Source organism: Lethenteron reissneri, chromosome 1 (assembly GCF_015708825.2).
Source record: "Lethenteron reissneri isolate LAM-NWPU_2019-01 chromosome 1, ASM1570882v1, whole genome shotgun sequence".
NCBI lineage: Eukaryota > Metazoa > Chordata > Hyperoartia > Petromyzontiformes > Petromyzontidae > Lethenteron > Lethenteron reissneri.
The window spans coordinates 4,972,213-5,000,030 of NC_083779.1; the positions used below are offsets into that span (position 1 = coordinate 4,972,213).

Genomic DNA, 27,818 nt, shown 5'->3' on the forward strand with positions numbered 1-27,818 from the left:
AAGAAGTTCACATACTTACAATTTCTCTTCTTGGTTCTTTCGGTAAAGTCACGTAGAAAGGAAATAATAAAATAATAAAAATAAAACATAATAAAATAACTCTCACGACTTTTCGGCCACAACGCAAGCAGCCGTCCTCAAAAACGTCGTGAGAATTATTTTATGTTTTATTTTTATTATTTTATTATTTCCCTTCTGCGTGGCTTTACCGAAAGAACCAAGAAGATGAATCCCTGCAGTCACGAAAGCTTTAAATAGAAATGTAATACTTACTATTTGACTCCAGTTAACATACCTATCGCTTCTTTTCCACTGCAAGAGTCCCTTAAAAGTGAATTGCCGGGTTGAACATATCCACATCCTCCTCTCGAGTACCCGATTAGTGCGGCCGTGTTACTTGCAGTGAGGGATCAAGTGTTGGTCGTGGGGACGTGTCAGTGTGAAAGTGTCCACTGTGGCCCCGCGTGCCCCTACACAATGATGTCAGAATCAGAATACTGACACTGCAGGAGGAATACAATGAGCTATAAAGCTCTTTGTTCACACATGTCCATACTCTTAGTTTTTTTTCGGTAAAGTCACGTAGGGGAAAAATAAAATAATAATAAAAAATACAAATAATAATAGAAATAAAATATTTATTTTACTTTAATAATTATTTTATTTTATTTCTATTATTATGTCTATTATTTATTATTTAATTTATTTTTACCTACGTGACTTTACCGAAAACACCTAAGACTATGATTCCTTGCAGTCACGAAAGCTTCAAATCTAGAACACATATGTCCAGTCGGGTAGGATTAGAAAGTTGCAACAACAAACACGATATGAGTGCAAAGCGTAGGAGCGGGTAAGCAAATCACGCACAAAAAAAACCTCAAACTATTTTTTTTTCAAGGTAAGGTCCACTGAGCTATGAGTTTCATTTTTTAAATCCTTTATATTAAGTTCACTTGCTTGCTTGCTTGCGCGCTTACGACCGTGCAAATCTTTCGGTCGTTTTTAATCCACTTCCCGTGATCAAATCGAGCTGACATTTTGCACACAGACTCGTTGTGCGTGACAATTTATTTTCGTGAAAAGAAATTCCAAACTTTTCCACTTTTCGGAAAAAATAAATTTCATATTTAATTTAAAATACCAATGTGATAAAAATGAAACTCTTACTCAAGAAAAACTGAAATGAATAATAAAATAAAACCGATGCCACGCATATAAAGGATTTATAGTGAAAAACTTTGTTTTTACTGGTTAATTTTTCAAAAACGTCCTCGCCACTAATGATGGCTCAACAAAGTGTCGACTTATCACGTGGAACTTTATGGCAGGCAAATTATCTCGATTACTTTCGGTGGGTTAATGATCACAGCCTTGTGGTTTGCATGAAGGAGTTGAATTCAAGAGAGGAGAGAGGGGGGGGGCCACTCAGAAACACAGAACTCAATCACTTTTATTGAAGAGGACTCTGTAACGCGTTACAACGGCCACCACCACGACCACCACCACCACAACACTCGTCACAAACAGAGAACAACTCTGGCTAATTTACGCGTCGGCAGCGACATCCGTTTTAAATATACAGGATGCTTCAAAAAATGTTAACACTTCCGAGAATTTGCAACAATACCACGAGAAATGTGCCGCCTTCGGGCTATGGAGACCACCTGTAGAAGATTCCAGGCAACGCGTTGACAACGATGGCGAACAAGTGAAGACTGTTTTGACTTTTGAAGCTATTAACATACATTTGTTATCATGCTACAGTGTATTTATTATCCGTTATTTTTCCAATAAAAACGACAGTCCCATATAAGTGTTAACATTTTTTTGAAGCACGCTCTTTATTATTTTAAAGTCCAGCATCCTGCTCGTGGCTCCAGGTCGGTGCGGGGGGGGGGGGGGGGGGGTGACCCACTCCGTTCCGGGTTTTTCAGCTAAAGGCGCGAACCGTGTAGGGGGGGAATGCAAAAAAAAGTTTAACGATAAAGTTGACCGGATTCTAATCCGGGGTGGCCTTCAGTCGCCCCCCCCTCCCCCCGCGTTGGTTAAAACCTGGAGTGGATTTGTGGTCGCACCGATCCGGATCCGCGCACCGAGCACGTGGTTGAAGCATTAAACGCAAGTCGGGGTAAACGAACACTCGGTTAGCACAACGCGCAGCGATAAAGTGCACGGACGAAGAAGGCTTGCGCAATCTAAAAAGGGTGGCGCGGCTTTAAAAAAGCCACAAAGACACGAGCCGCCGGACTGATTTCCGCCCAACCCACGAAACCCACCCACCGCTTCTTCCTGGGAAGAACATCCAAATGTGCATTGCGCACATTTGGAATCGGCGAAAGCCTCGACCCTGCCGGTGACATCGCAGACCCCCGGCATTGCAACGCGAGAGAGACCTGGCACGAAGAGGCGGGGGGGAGGTTGAAGCACACAATAAGTTACACGTCGCAAAAAAACCCGCGAACGAACGTCACGTGCGGTTATCGCCACCGAGCGATCGCGTGCGGCGGCGAGCGCGGACACGCACGGGACTGGCAAGAAGGCACGACGGGCACCTGCGCCTACCCCAAGCCACGACTACAATTCATAAGGCGGTCGTCACTGGCGTCGCTTGAGAGCGCACTTAATTAATGAACCTTTAATTACGACAGAAGCCACAGACCCCCCCCCCCCCGCCTGCGCCCGCCCCGAAAGAATGCCTCCCATTAATATCCTCGATGAAGAAACTGAAAGTCCGTAATTGGTGAAAACATCCAGAATTTAGGGTGGCAGCCCTCCTCCTCCGCCTCTTCCTCCAGAGCAGTTGTCAGATAACAACATTTTCAGAGCCCACAACGAGGATCGCCTTCAGGTTTTGCCTGTGCGTCCCATCGCACCCAAGCAGCCCATGATCTGGCACCATCACATTTCCCATCCCATTTCGGCTCATTCTGATGGGGGGGGAGGCGGGCGACCTACGCAGGGAAACGTTTAGAAAGTGACGCCGCTGTCGTCCATGCCGGGGTGACCGCCGTTCACCGGCGGCTTTACGCGCGTGCCGACGACTCCTGAGGTCGTGACGAACGCCCGGCACGAGGCTTCCGCGTGAACGCCAAGTGCAAGGTAGCAGGAGAGCCGTGAAGTACGCGCGCGTTGACAATTATTTTGCGCCGTACGCGGGCAAACCGTGCTGTAATCCGGGGGGGAGGGGGGGGCTGTGAGAAGCAGCCTCAACGATTCACGACATTCACCGAGGTTCAGTGTCTACGATTTAACATCGGCGCGAACGAATGTTACTGGGGGGGGGGGGGGGGGGGGAACGGAGTCTAATTTCTCTTTGGCTAATCTGTGATACGCAATCCCTGGGCAACCGAGCGCAGGGGGGGGGGGGGTGGTCGCTAGGGACGAGAGTCCCCGCACTTCAGACAAAAAGGCACCACACAGCGCCTGGTTTCCTTTATGCCGTTCAACTATTACGCAAACACACACACACAAAGATCCCCCGTAGAGCCTTTGCAAGGACTGTTGGGGCAAAGTGCTATTAGCGAGTAGCACCTACGAAGGTCGACAGAGCGCGACAAGGGGGTGGGTGGGTGGCCAACATCATGCACGGCCGCCTTTGTCTCCCCAGTGCTGATGTTTGCACACCGCAGCAGGTGTTCACTTCGGGGGGACCCAGGAGCGGTTCCAATGAATCGCCGCTGTTATTGGTCGTGAGCGGGAATCGAACTCTGGTTGCTGGCTTCATAGCGCAGCGTGCTAACCACTGCGCCACCACCCCCACCCCCCCTCCGCCACTACTTAGCTGATTGATCTCGCGCGCACCGACACACATTCGTATATGAGCTTAGACACGGTGTTAGACACGGTGTTAGACACGGTGTTAGACACAAGGACAAAGACACGAGATAAAGACACGTGCCCCCAAATCCCGACCCGTAGTAGTAGCGTCAGCAGCAGCATCAGCAGCAGCAATATTGTTAGTGCCTTTCCTTTTTTTCGCAGTGCAATCTTTAAAGTTTAGCTGAATATTGCTTTTGCGCTCTGTAATTACGTGTTCATTTGCATGCACATTTTCAAGACGTCAGAATCACCATCGCGGTGCTGATTATTATTGTTGTTATTATTAGGCAGCAGCAGTAGTAGGGGGTGTTGTTGTGAGAACACACAACTAAACACCTCAAGGGAAAAATCTCGTAATAAAGTAATTTTTTTGGGGGGGGGGGCATTAGAACGCAGGGGCACGAGAACACGGCAAGAGGCGCGGCTACCTGATGCTCAGTGATAGACGGTTAGCACTGTTCGACGCAACTTCGGAGTCTCGGCTGATGGCACGATTTGCGCGTTTTGCATAGCTCCGCTCGGCCGCTCTCGACCTGGGACTTTTGTTTCCGCGAGCTGGACGAGGCACGGGTTTGAGGTTTGAGGTCGATCCTTCCGGAGTTTGGCGTTGGTCGTCACTCCGGGGGTGGCAAACCTCCCCCACCACCCCACTCCCGGCACAAGCGGGCACCGACTGTCGCCACGGATATGGGCATATCGCCGCGGCGGCGTCGCGAAGACGGGCCGGCCGCGTCGCCCGCTGTCAACCGCAATCGGCTGCACCGAGAGATACGACGAGGGTGCCGTTTTTTTGTGATTCGCCGAGCGCGCCGGCGTCGACGGACATAACACGTGGGAGGGGAGAGAGAGAGAGACAAAAAAAAGTTACGAGATGAAATTAAGGTGGTGGGGATTTCTCGCAGGGCGAAAAGGTCGTTTTTTTAGCAGCACCTTCGGCGGTGGCGGTGGACCACCCATCACTCACCGCGTTCGCCATTTCCACCAACTTAGAGAAAGTAAAAAAAATATTCCCTCCACTCGGCTGATGTTTCAAGCAAAGGCCCCGATTCAGAGCGAGGGCTTTGTTCGATCAGAAAAAATAAGCAAACTAAACAAAAAAAATAATAACGACCACAACAAGACACACCCGTCTCTCACCCACGCAAGCCCCAGGCTCACACGGAGACCCACAGACTCACGTGGAGACCAAGATAATCACATAGAGACCCACAGACTCACACAGAGACCCACAGACTCACACAGAGACCCACAGACTCACACGGAGACCCACAGATGCACCGAGACCCACAGTCTCACATAGAGACCCACAGACTAACATAACGACCCACAGACTCACATAAAGACCCATAGACTCACATGGAGATCCATAGACTCACATAGAGACCCACAGCCTCATATAGACACTCATAGACTTACATGAGACCCACAGATGTTTTTTTTTTTTAACAGGCCCAAAATTAATTTCCCGCGCGGCTGCAGTCAGACACCGTTCACGCCCGGCCGTGCCGACAGCGGCGGCGCGGCTCCCCTCTTGCCGACGCCGCCGGCTCCACCGGTACCGTCGGCGCAGCCCCCGCCGTCGGCCACCTCCAGCTCCAGCCCGCCGCCGCCCAGAAACGCGAACACGGGGAACACGGGGCCCGAGCAGTCGACCGGCATCTCGCAGAGCCGGGTCGCGCCGCCGCCGTCGGCGTCGTAGAACGCCACCGTCCCGGCGCCGTGGTCCAGGCACACGCCGAGGCGCGCCGGCAGCGCCGACACGCGCGCGTTCCGCCCCCGGAGGCCGCAGCGCGTCGCGGCGTCCCCGGCGCCGACTTGGGCGCGGAGGCGGAACGAACGAGGGGCTTCGCGGCTCGCTGGGAGCGGGCGGAGGTGGCGCGTGGCGCCGGCTGCTGCTGCGGCTGCTGCTGCTGCTGGCGGTGCTGCGGCGACGCCGACGCCGGCGCCTGCGGTGCCGCCCGGGTCGTGCCCTTGGCGGGAGAGGAGGGGGGGGGGCGCGGGCAGCTGGGCCCAGCTGGGGGCCACCACCTGACCCATGCCCACGGAGACGAAGGCGCAGGAGGGGGCGGCCGAGGGGGGCGGCCGAGGGGGCGGCCGAGGAGGGGCTGTCCGGCTTGTGCCTGCGGGCGGCGGGGGGGCAGTGGCAGAATCGTCGTCATCGTCGTCATCGCCGTTGTGCTGATCGTCATTGTCTTCATCAAATCAAATATCAGCATCATTATCATCATCATTGTGATAATCCTCATGTTCAGGATCGCCGTCATCATTATCTTGATAATCATCGTCATCATCATCATCATCATTCTGAGCAACATCGTCATCCCGTAATTGTCATCGCCCATGTCCTGATCGTCATCGTGCATGGTGCGAAAGAAGTTCAACAAACATACGTATAACTTCCTGTTAATCGTCATCATCATCATGGCTCTCACCCAACGAAGCTTTAAACTCGTGTGGGACAGCCCGGGACACACGGCCTACGCATGCATCTACACGGTGAGAGGTGTACGTGCGTACATTCACCAGCTGACAGCCATAAGCTCTGAAAGACAATACAGCCACCGATCAGAATTCTCTTTGGGGCTAAGGTGATGCTGTATTGCCTAGGGGAATGCCCCTTATGGCAGCTGTCCTGCACGGAACCGGCAATTGGCATGAGCCTGCCGGTAGGGTCGGGGGGAAGGCGATGATCGCGGTGCGTTTTCCAATTAGGAGTAATTTTTGTTGGGTCATTTTTGACGAAATAGATTTTTTTTTTTAAGTAAAAGACCGTGACACGTGGCGCAGATGGCCTGCGATGTTTGCGGGGACCACCCACGAGCGTTAGCGCCGCTCACCGAACGCCCTTCCCCCCGCGCGGCCGCGTCCTTGCCGCCGGCGCTGCCTTTGCCGCCGCCGGTGACGGCACGACGCAACCAGCACCGCAGAGCCTCCGGCGCCGCCACCCCGACGCGCACCAGGAAGCTGCTAGGCCACACGCGCACCACCCAGAAGTGGCGCCCGCCTCTCACGGCCGCGTCCCCGGCGATGAACGACAGCGGCGCCAGCGGGCCGGCGGTGCCGGCGGCGCCGTTGACGCCGTCCCCGTGGCAGCGGTGCGGGTCGTCGTTGTCGCCGGCGCTACTGCTGCCGGCGCTGCCCCCGGCAAGCCCCTCGGACGCGAGCAGAGCGGGCAGCCCGACGACGCTGTCGACGCTGGCGCGGCGCGGGGAGAGGACGAGCCGCTCGCGCTCGTAGCCGCAGTCGTCGTCCAGCAGGAAGCTGAAGACTGGGACGAGGGAGACGAGGGAGAGTCGCGGCAACACAGCGCCGCTCGCTCAAAGACCTCGGCGTTTCCAAGCGCCGTCAAACCCCCCTTCACCCCCCCCACCGTCGCGTCCCATCTCAGCCGTCCCCAAGCCTCGCCGCGGTCTAGCCGAGGCGGGCGCCACCGGTGTGGCAGCCGTCCCCGACTTGCAGGCTCACGCCCACTCACAGGCCGGTGCCGAATCACTTTGCGCCGCGCAGGGGACAGCCCTTCGAGTGACCGAGATGAGGATTTGATGCCAGGCACCTTGACATTTAAGCAAGCGGCACTTGAAACGCAGAGATTGCCACGATTCTTATTCTTGTTAGTACGCGTGCCAACGTGCACGCGACGTGCGTGCCAGCGCGCGCAGGCGCCCGCCTACCTTGCGCCGGCGGCGCCGCCATCGTCATCTCCGCGCTGAACGCGCTCGCTCCGGCTGCGTTGACGGCCCGGACTCGGACCGTGAGGTCCACGCCGGGCTGGACTCCCGTCACCACGTGGCTCGTGCTCCGGATCCCGTCCACGCGGCTCCACTCCGGGTCGTCGACGTCATCTCCGCTAGCCGGATCCGGGGTGCCGCGGTCCGGGACGGGCGACGGGCGGCGCCGCGGAGGGGGCCGGAACTCGAGCTGGAACCGATCGGCAGGAGCGGAGCCCTCGGGGAGAGACCAGCTCACCTGGGCGTCCTTGTAAATGGCGCTGCGGCTCGGGTCCAGCACCGGCGTCTCCGGGGCTGGAACACAAACCGCGGGGGGGTTCACCGTCACCACTTCACTGTCACCGCCGTTTAAATCCTCACCGGCGGTTCACCGTCAAAATCGCCGATTCATCATCACCGTTGCCGGTTGATCATCACCACTGGTTCGTCACCGCTGGTTCATCGTCAACGCCGGCTCATCGTTACCATCGCCGGTTCATTGGCACTGCCGGTTCATCGTTACCATCGCCGGTTCATCGTTACCATCGCCGGTTCATTGGCACTGCCAGTTCATCGTTACCATCGCCGGTTCATCGTTACCATCGCCGGTTCATCGTTACCATCGCCGGTTCATTGGCACTGCCGGTTCATCGTTACCATCGCCGGTTCATTGGCACTGCCGGTTCATCGTTACCATCACCGGTTCATCGTTACCATCGCCGGTTCATTGGCACCGCCGTTTAAATCCTCCCGCTACGTTGGGGATGTCTGGCCAGTTCCACTTTGGGGCGAGCGCTCGGCGCTTCGGGTGCAGGGAGGGCAAGGAAACCGGGGGGAGCCCGGAGAAAACCCAGAGCATACACGAGGGGGGTAGCGCTCGAACGTCTACGCGGTCGGGGGGCTGGGAGGGAGGGGGGGGCTGGGGGGGAGGGAGGGGTGGTTTGCCAACGCGACTGCCGCATCGCCGCCAATCGCCGGGCCGCGTCGTATCGCGGGCCAGTCGGGGTTAGACACGCATCTGCAGTGCGGCTCGGCCGCGTGGACGAGCCGCAGCGTGGTCCACGGTTGGACGTTGCCACGCGATGTTCTCGAGGTGCGGCGGTTGCCGTCGTGTGCCGGCGTGGCGGTCCACATTTGGTGAATCTACTCACGAAATCGATCGGTCGCTGGGGGAATCCGCCGCAGAGCGAACATCGCCCGCTACCGGCAGGCGGTCGACACTTCACGTGGCCTTCAAGTACACCCAGCCTGGCGCAAGCGCCGTGGTGACGTCACCGCCACAAAGTAGCGAATGGCGGTTGTTGTTGTGGTGGTGGTCCCTGTGGTGAGGGTAGTGGAGGTGGCAGTGGCTGTGGTGGTGGCGGCGGTGGTGGCTGTGGTGGTGGTGGCGGCGGCGGTGGTGGCTGTGGTGGTGGTGGTGGTGGCGGTCGCGGTGATGGTGGTTGTGGTGGTGGTGGCTGTGGTGGCTGTGGTGGTGGTGGCGGCGGTGGTGGCGGTGGTGGTGGTGGCGGCGGCGGTGGCGGTGGTGGCTGTGGCGGTGGTGGTGGCGGCAGCTGTGGTGGTGGTGGCGGTGGTGGCGTTGGTGGGCCCTCACCCTTGAGGAAGTCGAGGGAGCCCAGCAAGGCTTGTTCCCGAGCCACGTCCACCGTGAACCCCGAGAATGACGCGTCCACCACATCCGCCTCAAACGACTTGAAGCGATCCGTCGCCCTCATGATCCTGCGGGATCACAAAGACAAAGGTGCCCCGTGTAGCCTCCAACAGAACGTCGGGGGCAAGTGCTGTCAGCGAACACCGATGAAGGCCGGGACGGCGCGCACGCGGAAGTGGGTGGGGGCAGGACAGCACCGCACCCGGCCGTCTTTGTCTCCCCATTGGTGATGTTTACAGGCTTCACCAGGTGCTCATTTCAAGCCGAGTGAACCCGATGGGAGGCCCAGGACCGGTTCAGGTATCTTCGTCACCGATGTTGGCCGCGAGCGAGGATCGTGTGTGTGCGTGCGTGCGTGTGTACGTGTTTGCGTGTGTGTGTACGTGTGTACTGTGTACGTGTGTACTATGTGTACTATGTGTACGTGTGTACTATGTGTACTATGAGTACGTGTGTACGAGCACGTGTGTGTGCGTGCGTGTGTGTGTACTACGTGTACATGTGTTCTATGTGTACTATGTGTACGTGTGTACGTGTGTACGAGCACGTGTATGTGTGCGTGTACGTGTGTGTACGTGTGTGCATGTGTGCGCATGTGCGTGTACGCGTGTGCGTATACGCGTGTGTGCTTGGGTGTGTGTACGCGCGCGCGTGTGTACGTGTGCGTGTACGCGCGCGTGTCGCCGCCGCGTCTACCTGCTGTGCAGCAGCTTGGCGGTCTGCATGAAGCAGGAGGGGTCGCTCTCCTTGAGGAACTCGCGGGCGAGGCCCACGAGCCCCGAGCTCTGCAGCAGCTGCTCGCACTCGGAGTGCTGCGCATGCAGCCGGCACGCGACGTCGTCGCGGCAGCCCTCCAGGCGGTGCGACATGGCCGCGCGCCGCGCCCTCACCGCCTCCTCCAGGCCCCCGAAGGCCTCCGTGACGCTGCGCGCCGCGAGATCGCCGCCCGTCTGCACGCACACGGGACGGACAGACGGACATGCAGACGGACATGCGGACGGACACGTGGACGGACACGCGGACGGACACGCGGACGGACACGCGGAACGGACGGACGGACACGTGGACGGACACGCGGAACAGGCGGACGGACGGACACGTGGACGGACACGCGGACGGACACGCGGAACGGATGGACGGACAGACACACGGATGGACACGCGGACGGACACGCGGACGGACACGCGGACGGACGGACGCATGCGTGGACGCGCGGATGTTATGTGGACAGATGCACGCACATGCCAGTGGACGCGCGGACACGCTGAAGGACTGATGAAGACAAAGATCCTTCGTATAGCCTTAACAACTATAAACACAACCAGACAGAAGACAAGGACAAAGATGCCCCGTGTAGCCTTAACAGACTGTAGGGGCAAGTGCTGTTAGCGAGCACCTACGAAGGCCGGCACGGCACTCGAGGGGGTGGGTGACCAGCACCACCTTTGTCTCCCCAGTGGCGATGTTTTTACACACTGCACCCTGTACTCATTTGAGACTAAGTCGACCTAGGGGGGACCGGTTCAGATAATCGTCACTGGGTGTTGGCCGTCAGTGGAAATCCAACTCGGGTCGCCGGGTTCGCAGCGCGGCGCACTAACCGCTACACCACCGCTGACAGACACACGTACACACAGATGCAGTCAACAACAACCGCCGCCATTTGCCACGAAGTGATGGTGACACCACCACAGTGCTTGTAAACCAGGCTAGGTACACCTTCAAGCCACGCCAAGTGTCCACGGCCCACTGGCACGCGGTGACGGGACAGACCCAGGTGTCACGGGGTAACAGCTGGGCTGAGACAAATGCAGAGACGGAAGAAGAGTTCACACGGACGAAGGAATAGACAGACGGAAGGGTGAGTGGAGGAAGAGTGCAAAGTGGAATGACGGGGGGGGGGGGGAAGGATGCAGGCGACAGAACGTGGGACCCACGGCCAAATGAGACAGACGAACAAATAATGGCGGGAGGACATGCAGTTGAGGACAGCCACAGAGGTGGAATGACAAACACGTGGATGGGCACAATGGACCGGACACAGGAATAGAACAAGGACAGACGGACGAGATGACGCACGGACGCACGCGCGTACGTTCGCTTAAACTTCTTCACCACCGCGCGTGGTCCGCCGCTCGGACGGCCGCATGACCCCGACGACGGATGGGCGGGTGGGGGAGCGGGGGGGGGGGGTCTGGGACGCCGATCGATAAGCAAAGCATCGCACCTCCGTGTCCTTGATCAGAGTCTCGATGACTCCCAGCTGCTCCTTCACCTGGTCCTCCTTGCTCACCAGCAGGTTGATGCTCTTGGCCAATTTCTCCTGGCAGCGCCGACGAGGGAGAGACGAGAAGAAGCAGCAGCGGGAGGGAGGGAGGGAGGGGTGGGGGAGGGGGGTTAGAGGTGATGCCACAGGATAAGATGTGAAGTTTAAGCCGTAACAATGTGCTTGATGCGAATTCGATTTGGTGGGGTCACCTTTTTACGAAATTAGATTTAGCGGAGGGTCACCTTTTTATGAAATTAGATTTAGTGGGTTTACCTTATTATGAAGATTTAGCGAGGTGGCTACGACCGTGCAGACCCTGCCACGTGGCACTGCGCATCGCGTGAGTATCAGAAATAAACTAAACGATAAAAACTAAAACTTGATTATTATTTTTTTTACTACCAGACAAGGCCCACTTGAGCTGTGACGTATTCAGAAGCGACCTGGCTTTCACAAATGATAGCTCAACGAAGTGGCCTCATCACGTGGACATTTACAGCAGCCAAGAAGATGTTCACGACTATGACGATGACGACATTGACGATGAAAATGACTGTGATGACGTTGACGACGACTCAAGTCGATGACCGACACGACGAGGATGATGACGACAACGACGGTGGTGACAACGGTCACCATCGTGACGACAACAATCGTGAATATTACAATGACGACCCCAACGATCGCGACAATTGTAAGAATCGTGCCGAAGCTCGTGGCGAGGCCGACGATGAACGTGAAGACAACGAGCGGGACGATGACGGTGACAACGATTGCAACGACGATCGTCGTGACGATCACGACGACGACTACGACGACGACAATCGTCATGACCACCGCTAAGATGATCGTGAAGATGACCTCGACGATGACTGTTATGACAACTGCGATGACGAACGTCGTGACGACCGCGACGACCACGACGATCGTAACGACTGTCGCGACGACCGCGACATCGATCATCGCAACGACCGCAACAACGACGACGATGGCGGCGGTCCCCTCCGCGTCGTCATCGTCGTCGTCACGTGCCCACCTTGAGCGCCTTGTAGGCGCTGTTGATGTTGGTGACCTTGTGGTTCGCGTGAATGCCGGCGAGCTTGCACAGGTGGCACACGGGGCGGCGGCAAACCTCGCAGTACATGTTCACCTTCTCTGCCTCGTGCTCCGGGCACATCAGCACCTACGGGGGTGTGGGGGGCACGGGGAGTGTGGGGGGCACGGGGGGTAAGCAGGGAAGCGGTGGCGCGAGGCTTCTCAGGCCACAAGGGAACTGAGCAAAGAGCCGAGGGCCCCGAGTTGCTGGTCAAGGGGGTCCCCCCCACCCCCCCCAGGCTCAAGCAAATCTACACAAGTCGGACCAAATGTAGCGCGCTTTCAGAGCCGGGTAAACGTAACAAGCGAAACATTCTAAGCATTCTAAGAACGTAGAGAAGGTTCGGGGCGGGGGGTGGGTGTGGATCTAGCTCAAGCACGTGGGGGGGGGGCGGAGCGACGTCACGATCACAACGCACGACCCCCCCCCCCCACGCGGTCGCTTCGTCGTGTCCGTATCCTGCCGATGTGGGGGGGGATGGTGGAGAGGGGGGTGGTGGAGAGGGGGGGGGTGGGTGGGTGGAGAGGGGGGGGGAGTCGGGGGGGGGGGTGCCTGACGAGCCGCCCTCGCGCCCGCGCGCCCCGTCCCCACCTTGGGCCGGAAGTTTTTGGTGGGGCCGATGTACTCGTGCGTGGCCTTGGGCGTGTTCCACGGGTGGTGCACCTTGAAGCACTCGTTGCAGTAGCTCTTGCGGCAGTCCAGGCAGCTCTTGGTGGCCTCGGTCGGCGGAGGGTAGCACAGGTCGCACATCACGGCTGTCGCGGCCCTGGCTGCCTGTAGGTGGTGGCGGCGGGGGGTGGCGGTGGTGGCGGCGGTGGGTGGCGGTGGTGGTGGTGGTGGTGGTGGTGGCGGGGGGTGGCGGTGGTGGTGGTGGCGGTGGAGGAAGTGGTGGTGGGTGGCGGTGGGTGGTGGTGGTGGTGGCGGTGGGTGGTGGTGGCGGCGGTGGTGGTGGTGGTGGCGGTGGGTGGCGGTGGTGGCGGTGGGTGGCGGTGGTGGCGGTGGTGGTGGTGGTGGAGGAAGTGGTGGTGGGTGGCGGTGGGTGGTGGTGGTGGCGGTGGGTGGCGGTGGGTGGCGGTGGTGGTGGTGGCGGTGGCGGGGGGGTGGCGGTGGAGGAAGTGAAGGCGACGGTGGTGGAGGTGGCAGTGAAGGTGACGTAGGCAATGGTGGCGGTGGAGGAAGTGAAGGCGACGGTGGTGGTGGTGGTGGAGGTGGCAGTGAAGGTGGCGGTAGTGAAGGTGACGTAAGGCAATGGTGGCGGTGTTCACGGTGGTGGTGGTGGTGATGATGATGGTGATGGTGGTGGTCATGGTGGAGGTGCCAGTGGTGGTGACAGCAGAGGAAAGGGGCGTGCAATGAAACAAACGCCCCTTGCCAACAACGCAGCTGGGATGGTGCAGGCTGTGCCCCAGCGCTCTGGGGGCACGGGGAGGGTGACATGGCGGGGGTGACATAGGGGGGGGGGCAACACGGGGGGGGGTGACACGGGGGGGAGGGGACATGGGGGGGGGCAACACGGGGGGGGCGACATGGGGGGGGCGACACGGGGGGGGGGGGGGGGCGACATGGGTGGAGGGGCGACACGGGGGGAGGGGGGGGACAAGGGCGCCCGCACCGCTGTGCAGCTCTCCCACGATGTCCGGCGTTTCGATCCACGCACCGAGAGCTCCGTCAGGAACTCAATTCATTCGGAAACTTGGGGGAGCGAAATGGCAGGCGGACAGCACGCTGCACAGCCCGATAAGCGAGACACCGAGGCCCATTCTTGACCTAATTGCAACAGTCCCCTCTTGTTGTTGTTATTCTCTCATTCCATCGTTTCATTTCACTTCCCCATTCGCAACACTCAGCAAATAATGTCCCGTAAAATGTTCTTCAACAACCGATTTACGAAAGACGGCGCGCAGCTGCTTTTCCTTGTGCGCATCAACGTCGATGACTTTGATAGACTTTGATTGACGGCGATAGACTTTGATCGAACTTTAATTAACATCGATCGAAGTCGACTTTGATCGACGTCGATGACTTTGTTTGACGTCGATAGACATTTATCGACTTGTATTGACTTTAATTGACGTCGTTCGACTTCGCCGACGCGTAGGCGCACTACCGCCCCCCCCCCCACTAACCCCCACACCCCGCCCCCCAACACCCCCCCACCCCCCACCCCCCCGCCCCTGTTGGACAACCCGCCTGTCGGAATCGCTCCACGATGGTCTCCAGCGTGAAGTTGCGGAAGAGGCCGGCGATGCCTTTGGGCCCCAGGTCGACGTCGCAGTCGCAGGCCGGGCACGGGAACGAGCAGCCCCCGCGGGGGCCCGGGCGGGCGGGGCGCAGCGGGGCAGCCGTCAGGTTCACAAGGGATTCTGGGTAGACGGTGGGCGGGGGGCGGCGGTATGGGGAGCGTTAATTTTGTTCGTTTAAATTATTCGCCCATCTGTGGGTGATCCGTCGAGTGTTGTTATCTCCTGGCGTGAGTGCTGGGGGGTTTTCTCCGGCTTGGTTTTTCGGGGTTTTCCTGCCACGCGACGCCAAACGCTCATCGCTCAAGAAACTCAACACGGGATCGGCCAAAACATCGCGGTGGAGCGGTGCCCTCCCTGGAGAAAGTGGCAGAGAACTCTGTGATGTATTCCTAGGTAAACAAAAAAGTGCATCCACCCGTATTTTGTCATCGTCGTCGTCGTCGTCGAACGTTCCCACCGGCCGTGTCGGAGACACCGCTAGAGGAGAGCGAGCGAGCCGTGGTTCGGGGGGCGCCGCAGTTCGCCAGAAGGGACGATCGATCGCCGATGGCCGAGGGAAAAGGGAAGGCAGGTAAAAAAAAAACCGAGTGGCAGCCAAGGAATGGAACCGCCTCTTCGAGGATGACCGACCACCGAGGTGGATGGAGAGGTTAAATCAATTCCAGGTGCCGTACGGATATATTGTGTCGCAGGTTCGCGAGAGGTTGACGACGATAATGACGATGATCATCGGTCGGGGTGGGGTGGGGGAGAGGGGGTCGCGACGTGACAGTCGGACGGTTCGCAGCCTCCGGACGTGTGGATCAGCAGCGAGGAGGAGCGGAGGACGCTAGACCACGCACGCCACCCACACACAACCCACGCACGGACGCTCACACACACACGCCGCCCACGCACGGACGCTCACACACATTCCCGCAGGAGACACGGAGCTCCCACTCGGCGGGGCCTCTCGACCTGCTCGCGTCATCCATTCCGATCGTGTTAATACGCGCACGCACACACACCACACGTACACACACACACCACATACGCACACACACACACCACACGCACACACACACACCACACGCACACACACACACCACACGCACACACACACCACACGCACACACCACACGCACACACACACACCACAAGCACACACACACACCACAAGCACACACACACACCACACGCACACACACACACCACACGTACAGAAACACACAGAGTTCCCCCAGTGTAGCCTTCACAGATTTTTGGGGCAGTGCCGTGAGCGAGCACCTCTGAAGGCCGGCACGGCACACGAGGGGCTGGGTGGTCGGCACCACGTCTGACCACATTTGTGTCCCCAGTGGCGATGTTTACACAGCGCACCAGGTACAGTTCTCATGTGAGGCCGAGTCGACCTAGGGGAGGCCCAGGACCGGTTCAGCAAATCGTCAGCGATGGTGGCCTTGAGCGGAGTTCGTAGCGCAGCGCGCTAACCGCTACAAACACGATCGCTCCCCACGGCACACACAAACAGAAACACACACACAGACATGTACACAAATAGGCACACATACACACAAATAGGCACACATACACACAAACAGAAACACACACACAGACGTGCACACAAACAGGCACACACACACAAACAGAAACACACACACAGACGTGCACACAAATAGGCACACACACACACACACAAATAGACACACACGCTGTACCCTGTAACAGGATTTGAGGCCAACAGTAACGAGCGAGTGACAGTGGCGTTGATTGTGTTGTCATGAGCGGGGGCTTGTTGGGACTCGGTGCGAATTAGCGTGGAAGAGGTTCAGGTATGCAAGCGCTTGCGCTTATAAAGCAAACCCGGGGGAGCTCCCACCAACCCCCCCACGCCCCCCCCCCCCCCCCCACTAAGAGACAATCGAGCCTTTGTGCTTTAATCATCTCAGCACATTCACGCCAGCTCACGCAGCCCGCGCGTGTCTGTGCGGAGGCCGAGCGAGTGTCTCTCCGTGCGAGGGCGAATAGTTTGTGCACGAGTTGTACGCGTTTGTCAGGGCTGCGCGGGAGCGGTGGTGTAGCGGTTTAGCGCGCCGCGCTACGGACCCGGTGACCCGAGTTCGATTCCCGCTCACGGCTAACTCCAGAGACGATCATCTAGTACCGGTCCTCCACGAGGTCGGCCCACCCCCGCCCCCTCAAACGAGTACCTTGGTGTGGAGTGTAAACATCGCCGCTGGGGAGACAAAGATGGCCGGGCGTGGTGTTGGCCACCCACCCCCTCGTGTGCCGTTCCGGCTTTCATGGGGCAAGTGGTGTTAGTGAGCGCCTAACAGTTTGTTAAGGCTACACAGGGTACCTTTGTCTTTGTGCGTGTGTAAGGCGCAGTGGTGTAGAGATCAGCGCGCTGCACCACGAACCCGGCGCCTCGAGTTCGATTTCCCGACCACGGCCAACAATCGGTGGCCATCCCCTACGTCGACTCAACCTTAAACGACCAGCTGGCGCGGCGAGGTAAAACATCAGCTGTGGGGGGAGACAAAGGCGGCCAGGGCGAGGTGCTGGCCACGCACCGCCCCCTCGCTCGTGTGTCGTGCCGGGCTGAGCGCTCGCAAGCTTTGCCTGCGGAGGGAGATGTTACAATGGGGGCCATCGTTGTCAAGATTCACGACGGGGGAGAGCGGGCCGCGATAGGCCACGATAGCTCCGATTGACGGCGGCGCCCGTGGGTACGGCAATCCGAAAGCTCCCCCCCACCCCCCCCCCCGCCCCCCCCCCCCCCCCCGCGGGAGCCAGCAGCATGCGGCGATCGATTTGGCCCGAAATCTCCCTCTGAGCTGACTCGGCAGAAAAACTAAAAAGCAAGCTTTTTTTTTTAAGACTTGTGAAAGCAGCGGACTCTTTAGATATTGCTGGACACGTCGGACATGTAACCCCCCGCCCCCCGCCCGCTCCTCCCCCAGACCACGTCGAGAACCGTTATCCAGATTGTGGTCTATCGGCGGCGGCACGGAACGCAGAACCCATTTGGAAGCGGATAGCACAGAGCTACCTCCGAGATCGATTTTAGAGTCCTCTGAGCCCACGGAGTAACGACGCAGCACTTTCCAGCCGGTTCCGACTATTAAGGGGAGTGATGTTCGTCGTTACGGCGGAGAAACTGATCTGCTCCTTCATTTATAAAAAATCTCCGAGCGTCAATGTATAATAATTAAGTGCGGTGCCAATTTTTTGTGGTGCGTAGTCACTGGTGGTCGGGCTGGAACCGGCTTGTACCAGACGCGGCTGAAACCCAGATTCAAACCCAGGCTCTCGGCTGTGCTGGCTTCAGCGCTGTGAGCTTTTAGTCACCGGGCGACCTTTGATTAGTGATTCACAGTATTGAATCACTAATGTACATTATTTATATCCACGCATAATTATCCACGCAATACATGTGGTGTGTAATAACGCTGGCTGCTGATGGAAAAGTAGTACTGACAGCAGAGGACAGTACACACGTCAGCAGAGGGAGGAGATATGGGGGGGGGGGATTAGGAGATCGAAAGAGAAGCTCAGGAAGGGGTTCATCTGGAAGCCCGGGAACCTGCGAGTAGGTTCCAGAAAGGGGGCGTGGCGAGGGCGGAGCGAGGACACGCCGGGAGGATAAAAGGGGGCCCGGGGCGAGAGCTCGGGGCTGTCGCTGGAAGTGGATAGCCCCTCGCCGTGCCGCTGTTCGTCACCTTCGTCGCCGCAGTCTTGAGCACGTTCGACGCCGCTAGCTCGACAGCCTGCCGACTGTACTGGCTAGGTCGTGCCGTCAGAAGAGACGGATGCGTGACAAGCGTGTGCGCACGTAGGGTGACTGGCATGTAGTTCCCCTGACGTGGAGAATAAAGAAGGTGCTTGAATGATCCCTGTCTCAGAAGTGAGTCACTACACATACACAAAGATCCCCCCCCCACCCCGTATAGTTTAACAGACTGTTGGGGAAAGTGCGAGTAGCACCTATGAAGGCCGGAACGGTGCACGTAGGGACGGGTGGCCAGCACCATGCCTTTGTCTCCTCTGGTGGGGATGTTTACACACCGCACCAGGTAGTCATTGGAGGCTGAGTCGACCTAGGGGAGGCCCAGGACCGGCTCAGATAATCGTCACTGGTTTTGACCGTGAGCGGGAATCGAACTCGGCCCGCCGGGGTCGGAGCGCAGCGTAGCGCTAACCGCTACGCTACCGCTCCCCATAACAATACATACACGCAAAATAACAATAATTCACATGCACACACACACGGCATACGCACATCAGCAAAACACGGCGTGGGGGGGGGGGGGAGGGGAAACACCTTGCAAGTTTCCAGCTGCAACACACGAACACGCATTTCACCCACATGGCCATTATGAGCCAACCCACGGGAGCGACAGAGGCTCCGCGCATCAACAACAACAGAGCGCGAGAGAAGAAGAGACAGCCTCCCGACACCTGAAACCACGCAGGCAGCAGCAGGGCAAGGCAGCGCGCTGCAAGCTGCAGCCGTAGAGGAAGACTGGCCTGTAATTGTGCCTGGGAGTGTGTTTCCCTATCCGCAGCAAGCAGTGCCGGGAGTAGAGCAGCGCTGTGCCTGCCTCGCGTTTATAAACGGCCCCCTCCCTACGGCCGTGGTCAGGTCTTCTTTGCCGCGCTGTGCGGATCTCCGCGGAGTTGTCGGGGGTCGCGACAGCGGTGTCGTTTCGGCACGGTGTCCGACGTTTCGCGCCGGGCGCTGCCGAGAGCTCGCCCGGGAGCTGCCGGCACGAGGAGGGGGGAGCGTCGACACGCAGCGGGCCGAACGACGCCTGCGATTAGAATCCCCCGAATAAAGTCAACGGAGAAGCAAATCCTTTAAAAAGAATCACTCCGCCCCTATTTGCGCAGCGTCCTCAGATGGGGGAAGTCACATTTAGCGGCTTTATAAATTGACATCTCGAGTTGTAAATTTAGGATGCACGGGGCCAGAGTGCGGGACGTGCTACAAACTACCGTAGCGGCATACTCTTTGGTTCTAGATTTGAAGCTTTCGTGACTGCAAGTATTCATATTCTTAGGTTTTTTCGGTAAAGTCACGTAGGTAAAAAAAATCTAAATTAATAAAAGTAAAAAAAAAAATCACGACGTTCCGGAGGCAACACAAGCTTCCGTCTTCAGGTGATTTTAATTTTATTTTACTTTTATTAACTTGGATTTTTTTACCTACGTGACTTTACCGAAAAAATCTAAGAATACTCTTTGGTTCTCTCGGTAAAGTCACGTAGAAAAAAATAATAATAATGATAGATCACGACGTTTCGATCGCCACCCAAACGACCGTCCTCAGGTGGGATAGAGTATGGATTCCTGCAGTCACGACAGCTTCAAGTCAAGATTGAACCGTAACGGCGTCGGGGGGGGTTTTTACGGGACTCGGCGTTGGCAGACTCATGGCGAATCTCTCCGGTCCAGCACCCGTCAGGCCGGGTGCCAGGCGGGTGCTGGTCCCCGTCTCCCTGGCAGGGCCACCGGCTAGAGACGGTGGCAGTGAGGACGCAACTCCCGAGCGACAGATCTTACGCGAGTGGGTGTTACGATCTCACTACGAATCCCCCGTGTATGTACGTCTGTATGTACGGTACGTTGAACTTCTTTCGCACCGTACGTAGCCAACCGTGCTAATCGGAGGCGCGGGGGAAGGACAATCTCGATGCAGTAAAAGTGCATCATAGCTCCCCAGTGGGCTTCCTAATATCGGAAGGAACAGCGTCGTTCCAGACGGCCGCAGAAGCGCATCCGAATGCGCCGCGCGATGCGGTGTATTACGATCGCACTCCGATTGTAGCCAACGGCGCTGCGTCGGACGAGAAACACACTCCCAGGTGGGACCAGAGCGCACGGCTTGATGCGCTGAAGCTTTTAGAAGATTTTGTTTCCATTTACCCCCCCCACCCATCCCCGAGGGGGGGGGGGTAGAAAGAAAAACAAACTTCTGACGACGAGGTAGGGGGGACGTCGTCTGCCTCGAGGAAGAGAGACGTGCAGGTACGGTTTACCTGATTTCTTCGGAGTCAGTTTTCTCAACAAAACCGCTGCGGAAGGGGGTGGAAAAACAACCGGTGACAGGCGGTTAACGCGCGAAACAAAGGCGCTTGATTATTATCAATCAGTCCGGCTCGCCCGGGTCGACAACCAGAAGACGTTTCCCACAGCCGGCGCATCGCACGCCACAGGACACCTCTTGCTGTGGCTGGAAGTCACTACTTGCCCCGTCCAGACTCGGCCACGATTCACGGTCGAGACGGCACCGCGGGTGACGCCGGCGCTCCTCGACCCCTGCCGGTCTCTGTCCGGCTGCCGAAGACAGCGCCACTTTCGAGGGGTGTTGCTCCTGACAGCACCTCAACCGCCCCCCCTCCTTCCCTGCACCACAGAGGTCGCAACCGGGTACCCGATACCCGTACCCGGCTACCCGTACCCGGCCAGGTACGGGTACGGGTACCCGTTTGCGACCCTGGTGCGGCCGGGTACGGGTAGGCCGTGAGTCACTGGTGAGTAGCCGTTTGTCACTCATTTCGGGTAGGGTACGGGTAGGGAACGGCTACCCGTACCTGGCCGGGTACGGGTACCCATTTGCGACCCTGGTGCGGCCGGGTACGGTGTACGGGTAAGGAATCAAAACCCGTTTGCGACCTCTGCTGCACCACCACCATCTGGCCTTAGGGTCGCTGGCCTCGTGGAAATCACTCCAAAGGGCATGTCCCGGTAAACGCAGTGATCCCGCGCACATCTGGCCGAGAGCCAGCGCCCTGGAAAGGATTCTGTACGAATCCAAAATACAATAGAATAGACAATTTCGATTTAAAGCTTTCGTGACTGCAGGGATTCATCTTCTTGGTTCTTTCGGTAAAGTCACGTAGAAGGGAAGTAATAAAATAATAAAAATAAAACAATTCTCTCGACGGACCTGGTTTTCACCTGAGGACGGCTGATTGCATTGTGGCCGAAACGTCGTGAGAATTGTTTTATTATGTTTTATTTTTATTATTTTATTACTTCCCTTCTACGTGACTTTACCGAAAGAACCAAGAAGAAAAAAAATAGAATAGACATTTATCCCAAACCCTCTGCACGGGCACAAACGGCGTTTGCGTAGAATCCGCATTCGTTACGGTTTGCGGATTTCGTTTTGCCCTGGGAGGAGAGCGACTCAGCCGCCGTGAGCTTGTGGTTGGCGGGGGGGATGGGACGGTGGGGCGAGGACCCCGACGTGAAGCCACCACAACAGGTGGCGCAGATGCCCTGACGCACGACCGCCGCGCGGCCCCCCCACGAGAGCGAATCGACAGAGGCGCGTGCGCGCGCTCCCGCCCCGCTCCTCTCCGCCCTCCCACCCACCGCAACGACACAAACTTCGACCATTCGCTGCGCGGCACTGTACGCCGCTCGCGCGCGAGGCTGCCTCCCAGAACGAGCCAGACCGTTACCTCCTGCGAGGGTGTGGCAAAGCGAGGGCGAACGGAGCGTTGCAAGCGTCGTCGAGGAATTCTCACGATGCAGCAGCCGCCGCCGCCGCCACCGCGTTGGTCCCGTTGGTGTTGCAAATTAAAAAATAAAAACTCAACTATTTTTTTTTTACTGCCTCGATGCCGCAAGCGTACGATTTTTCAAGGGGTGTACGTGTTGCACATGATCCATTCCTAATGTGCCACATACGAATCACCAAGCAGGGTCGCTCCACTGCTAGATGGATGGCCCCTGGCCCGGCTCCCCTCCGAATTTTAATTTTAATTTATACCTACGTGACTTTACCTAAAAAACCTAAGAATATCCCATCCTCTCGCAATCCATCCATGTTAACCATCCACCCGGCGGCGTCTGCCACTGCCAATGTGTCAGCTGTTCTGTCATTTCCCTTCTCACCGGAGGCTTCTACCGGCACGACGCCGCTGCCCTCCCCACGGCTCACGGCACGCCGTGCCGTGCCGTGCCGTGCCGCCGCCTGGTCTGCATCGTTGTGCTCTGGCTTCTTTGTCATGTCAGCCAAAAGAACATCGCATGCGCATGAATTCCACCAGGCCAAACAAGTTGGTGTTATATAAATCGCGAAGGATTCGGTGACCGTGAGATTACATTTTTTTTTTTAATATAATTTTAGCCGAGCAATCGATCGATGCAGTCACCGGATCATCGCGTGCCGATGCGCTGATAGCCGAGGGCCGTCCCTGGCGCTGGCTAGAATGTGGGAGCGAGAGGGCCGATTGAACGAGATGGTGACGAGGTGGTGGGTGGGTGGGTGGATCGGTCGATGGGTCGGAAGCTAAAGTGGCTGGGACGCAGACCTCTGACAGCCAACGCAAGCAGAAGTAGATTGCATTTTGAGAATGTAAACCAATTTCAAAATGCGTCAGAGGCCAAAACCTGACTGGGCACGCAGAGAATGGGATCGCACCCAGGCAAGAAATGTTCTAACGGCCCTGCAAGTGGTGGCACGCTGATACGGGTGGCAACCCACGTCACAACCGGTGACCTCGGGTCCCCACTGCACCAATCTGCCCTGACTTGCGGTCAAACCAACCCCCCACCATCGAAATGTCTTGGGGGGGGGGGAGCCATGTCAGTGGTTCTAATATCCAGTGGGCAATCTAGGACCCCCCCCAACCCCGCCTTAAATTCCCCCCCACCCCCACCACAAACCCTTCACCGACTTGCACTGATCAGCATGGTGAATTACGGTTCCTTAGCCCCACGTGATCGACACGTGCGTGGCCGGGCCTTCAATCCAACGGTGGTACAGCGTCTTGGCGGAGCGGCGGTGTGCAGAGGGAATCCAACTCGTGCGAGCACGACTTCACATTCTTGTCATCATGGGGACAGCTCGAGGCAATTGCACGAAAATAGTTGGGAGGGGGGAAGAAATAAAGAAAAAACAACGGCCTGGCTCTCTGTCCCGTCGCGTGTCGCTAGGACGGGAAAGAAAAAAAACCCCGTTAACTTTCCCCCGCAAAGCGGCACTCTCCATTGGAACCTCATTTGCCAGTAAAAAATATGATAATTGTTTTTATACCCTTCTATCTGGCAACAAAACTGACACCTTTTTACAAGGAGTCATGTTTGCATAGACCACAATACTTGCAGTCATAATGCAAACAAAAAACATAACTCTGATAATAAAGAACAGTGCATACATTATCAGAGTTATGTTTTTTGTTTTCATTATGACTGCAGGTATTGTGGTCTATGCAAACATGACTCCTTGTAAAAAGAAAGGTGTCAGTTTTGTTGCCAGATAAAAGGGAAAAAAATAAATTATCATATTTTTTACTGGCAAATGAGGGTACCAACGGTGTAAATGCTTACCCCGAGCTCTCATACTCTGATGGTGCATTGTCTTTGAGTTGTGCGCCTTTTGGCGTCATCTGGTCCAACACCATGTGAGACTAGGCTCTAAGGAAAGCTGTCTAGGGTGTGGACCAATCAACTTCAAGGACAGTGCATACATTATCAGAGTTATGGTTTTTTTTGCATTATGACTGCAGGTATTGTGGTCTATGCAAACATGACTCCTTGTAAAAAAGGTGTCAGTTTTGTTGTCAGATAGAAGGGTAAAAAAACCAATAATCAAAGCGGCACTCGTTTCACCGACCGCGGAAGGACGGCTCGAGTCAACTCCGAGGGCGTGAGATCGCGAACCAACTCGCGGACCGCCCCGCCGCTGAGCCACGCTGAGGCCGCCCGCCATCGCCACCTCCTCACGGTTCCGCCAGCGAGCCGGGAAAACCACCGCGGCGGGAGGGGGGGCTCGGGGCGGGGGGGGGACGAGACGACAGCGACGACGACAGCGCCGGCGCACGGCTCACCGGCACGTAGCACCTTCTCCAGCCGCTCGACGCTGGGGGAGCCCCCGCCGCGGAGGCTGCGGCGGCGCGGGCTCGGCACGGGCGACGCGCTGGGGGACGCCGGCTCGGTGGAGGCCTCGTGCGGCGCCGGCGGGACCCACGGCGAGGTGGTGGAGGAGGAGGAGGACCACTCGCGAGGGCAGAGGAGCTCCTTGGCGCAGCGGTGGCACACGCTGTGCTGGCACGGCAGGATGATGGGGTGCGTGAAGAGCTCCTCGCACACCGGGCACATCAGTTCGCGCTCCAGGTTCTTCATGGGGACCTGGCGGGTGGTGGGTGGTGGGCCGAGGGGTGCGGTAGGAGGTGGTGGGGGGGGTGCAGAGAGAGGATGGAGAGCCACGTGGAGGGGGACGCGGAGGGGTGACGGCGTGGAGGAGATGTGGAGTAGGTGTTGATTCTGGACTCGTTATGATAGTTGATTATATCATTCGAAAATGTTTTAATGATGACCACTCCAACAACCAGCCCTCAAACAACCACAACCATGCATCACAAAAGTGTGCCAACGCAACTACACACGCAAACACACAAAAGCTAAACTAGAAACACAACTAGACGCACAACCACACAGAAGACAAGGACAAAGAGTTGAAGCTTTCGTGACTGCAAGGATTCATAAAGTCACGTAGGAAAAAATGAAATTAAAATTAATATTTTATTTTTATTAATTTCATTTTTTACCTACGTGACTTTACCGAAAAAACTAAGAGTGTAAGGACAAATATACCCCGTGTAGCCTTAATAGGCCGGCACGGCACACGAGGGGGTGGGTTCCCAGGACCACGCCCGACCGCCCTTTGTCTCCCCAGCAGGCGATGTTTACACAGAGCACCAGGTACTCATTTGAGGCCGAGTCGACCTAAGGGAGGCCCAGGACCGGTTCAGATCATCGTCACTGGGTGTTGTCCGTGAGCGAGAATCGAACCCGGGTCGCCAGGTTTCTTGGCGCAGAGCGCGAACCGCTACCCCCCCCCTCCCCACACACAGAAGTCAAATTACACAAAGACAAAGACCCCCCGTATAGCCTTCACAGACTGTTGGGCAAGTGCTGTTAGCGAGCACCTATGAAGGCCGGAACGGCACACGAGGGGGTGGGTGGCCAACACCACGCCCCACCGCCTTTGGCGATGTTTACACACAGCACCAGGTACTCATTGGAGGCTGAGTCGACCTAGGGGAGGCCCAGGACCGGTTCAGATCATCGTCACTGGGTATTGTCCGTGAGCGAGAATCGAACCCGGGTCGCCGGGTTCGTAGCGCAGCGCGCTAACCCCTACACCACCGCTCCCCCCTCTACACACACAGAAACCAAATGACAGACACACACGTGCGCGCACACACACGCACACACGGGCGTTCCCGTACCTCTGATGAGTACGGTTTGGCTACGTGCGGCGGTGCGAAAGAAGTCCAACAAACCAACAGAACGGCAACACAGCACGGGCACGTGACGGGAGAGCATCGAGGCAATGCGGCCCTCTGCGCAAATCCCGCGGTAGAATCGTAAAAGCGAAAATTCGTCGCCCAAGCTACATTGTTTTGTTTGTTTGTTTGCAATTGTCGGGGCCGTGCAGTAACGTAACTCGCGTCCCGGGCACCCAGATCCCCACCCCCGGTCAACGTGGAAGGTTGGACCCATGTTGGGCCCACGTTGCATGATTAACTGGGCAGGCCCAAGAACCAGAGACACAGATCCAGAGACGTAAGGCAGCCGATCTAAGACCACGGAAGCTGGCTTGAGTCAAGAAACACAGAATCACAAAATCAGAATGACTGGGGACTCAAAATCCGAGGCCATAGAAAAAAAAAACCCCAGACATTAAGAGCTCAGGAACCCCCAGAACGAGGGATCTAAACCCGTGGACGTGCGAAACCCAGAGCTCCCACAGTCAAATATTTTTTTGATTCCTTCGGTAAAGTCACGTAGATCGGTTCAAATCAATAAAAATTAAAGAATTTGAACCGATCTCCGTGACTTTACCGAAAGACCCACAGAATATGATTTCCTGCGGTCACGAAAGCTTTTAAGTCAAGATCCTCTCCCACATTTCGATTTAAAGCTTTCGTGACTGCAGGGATTCATCTTCTTGGTTCTTTCGGTAAAGTCACGTAGAAGGGAAGTAATAAAATAATAAAAATAAAACATAATAAAATGTATTATGTTTTAAGTAATAAAATTATTAAAATTCAACATAATAAAATTTATTATGTTTTATTTTTATTATTTTATTACTTCCCTTCTACGTGACTTTACCGAAAGAACCAAGAAGATGAATCCTCTCCCACAGCTAGTTCGCAAATCCCATGGTAGAGCCCCGGCATCGTCGGTGCCAAGGCACCAGGGGACCCACGGTGGCAGCCTGGGGCCAGTGACACAGACGGGGAGAAGCAACACGGGACGAGGGACCCAACACCGAGGGTAACACCAAGCACCAGGCACCTCCCACCCCACCCAGTCAACATCGAACGTTAGACTAATGTTGGCCCCGACGCTAGGCCAACGTTGGTTTAACGTCGGGGCAACGTTGGGGCAACGTTAGGCCAACGTTGCCCCAACGTTAGGCTAACGTTGGTTTAACGTCGGGCCAACGTTGGGGCTACGTTAGGCCAACGTTTCCCCAACGTTAGGCCAACGTTGGTTTAACGTCGGGCCAACGTTTCCCCAACGTTAGGCCAACGTTGGTTTAATGTCGGGCCAACGTTGCCCCAACGTTAGGCCAACGTTGGTTTAACGTCGGGCCAACGTTGGGGCAATGGTTCCAACAACATTGCAAACGTTGCCCCCACGTTCAACACGCGTCGACTGGGGGGGGGGGGGGGTGAGTGCCCCCCTCCCCTTCCTCACCTGTATCTCTGACCGCTCCAGAAGCGCCTCGTGCGCCCCTGAATCCAAATCTCCTCCGAACCAATCCTCCTCCACCTCCTCCACCAACTCGCCTGCAGCCTCAGAACCCGACATGCTGCTGCTGCCGCTGACGACGACGAAGCAGCAGCAATAGCGTCAAAATCAGGTCCTGCAGGTCTTGCGGGGTGTGTGTGGTGTGTGTGTGTGGTGTGAGTGGTGTGCTGTGTGTGGTGTGTGTGTGTGGTGTGTGTGTGGTGTGTGTGGTGTGTGTGTGTGGTGTGTGTGGTGTGTGTGTGGTGGTGTGTGTGTGTGGTGTGTGTGG

At 56.9% G+C, this 27,818-nt stretch overlaps 1 protein-coding gene and 1 long non-coding RNA gene across 2 annotated transcripts in view; one reads left to right on the plus strand and one right to left on the minus strand.

Annotated features, from left to right (window-relative positions):
* LOC133361321 (uncharacterized) overlaps nucleotides 1–27,818 on the plus strand; it is a 329,555-nt gene that overhangs the window by 1,431 nt on the left and 300,306 nt on the right. The gene's annotated exons all lie outside the window — the stretch shown is intronic.
* Nucleotides 1,444–27,818, minus strand: LOC133344749 (E3 ubiquitin-protein ligase Trim36-like). Its single transcript, XM_061554908.1, is given in 14 exon segments — nucleotides 1,444–5,598; nucleotides 5,601–5,813; nucleotides 5,815–5,898; nucleotides 5,900–5,948; nucleotides 6,667–7,090; nucleotides 7,494–7,844; nucleotides 9,124–9,248; nucleotides 9,877–10,130; nucleotides 11,408–11,503; nucleotides 12,486–12,632; nucleotides 13,137–13,315; nucleotides 14,732–14,908; nucleotides 24,613–24,913; nucleotides 27,497–27,818. Coding segments are annotated over 14 exon segments (2,811 nt in total). The 5' UTR covers nucleotides 27,611–27,818; the 3' UTR covers nucleotides 1,444–5,301.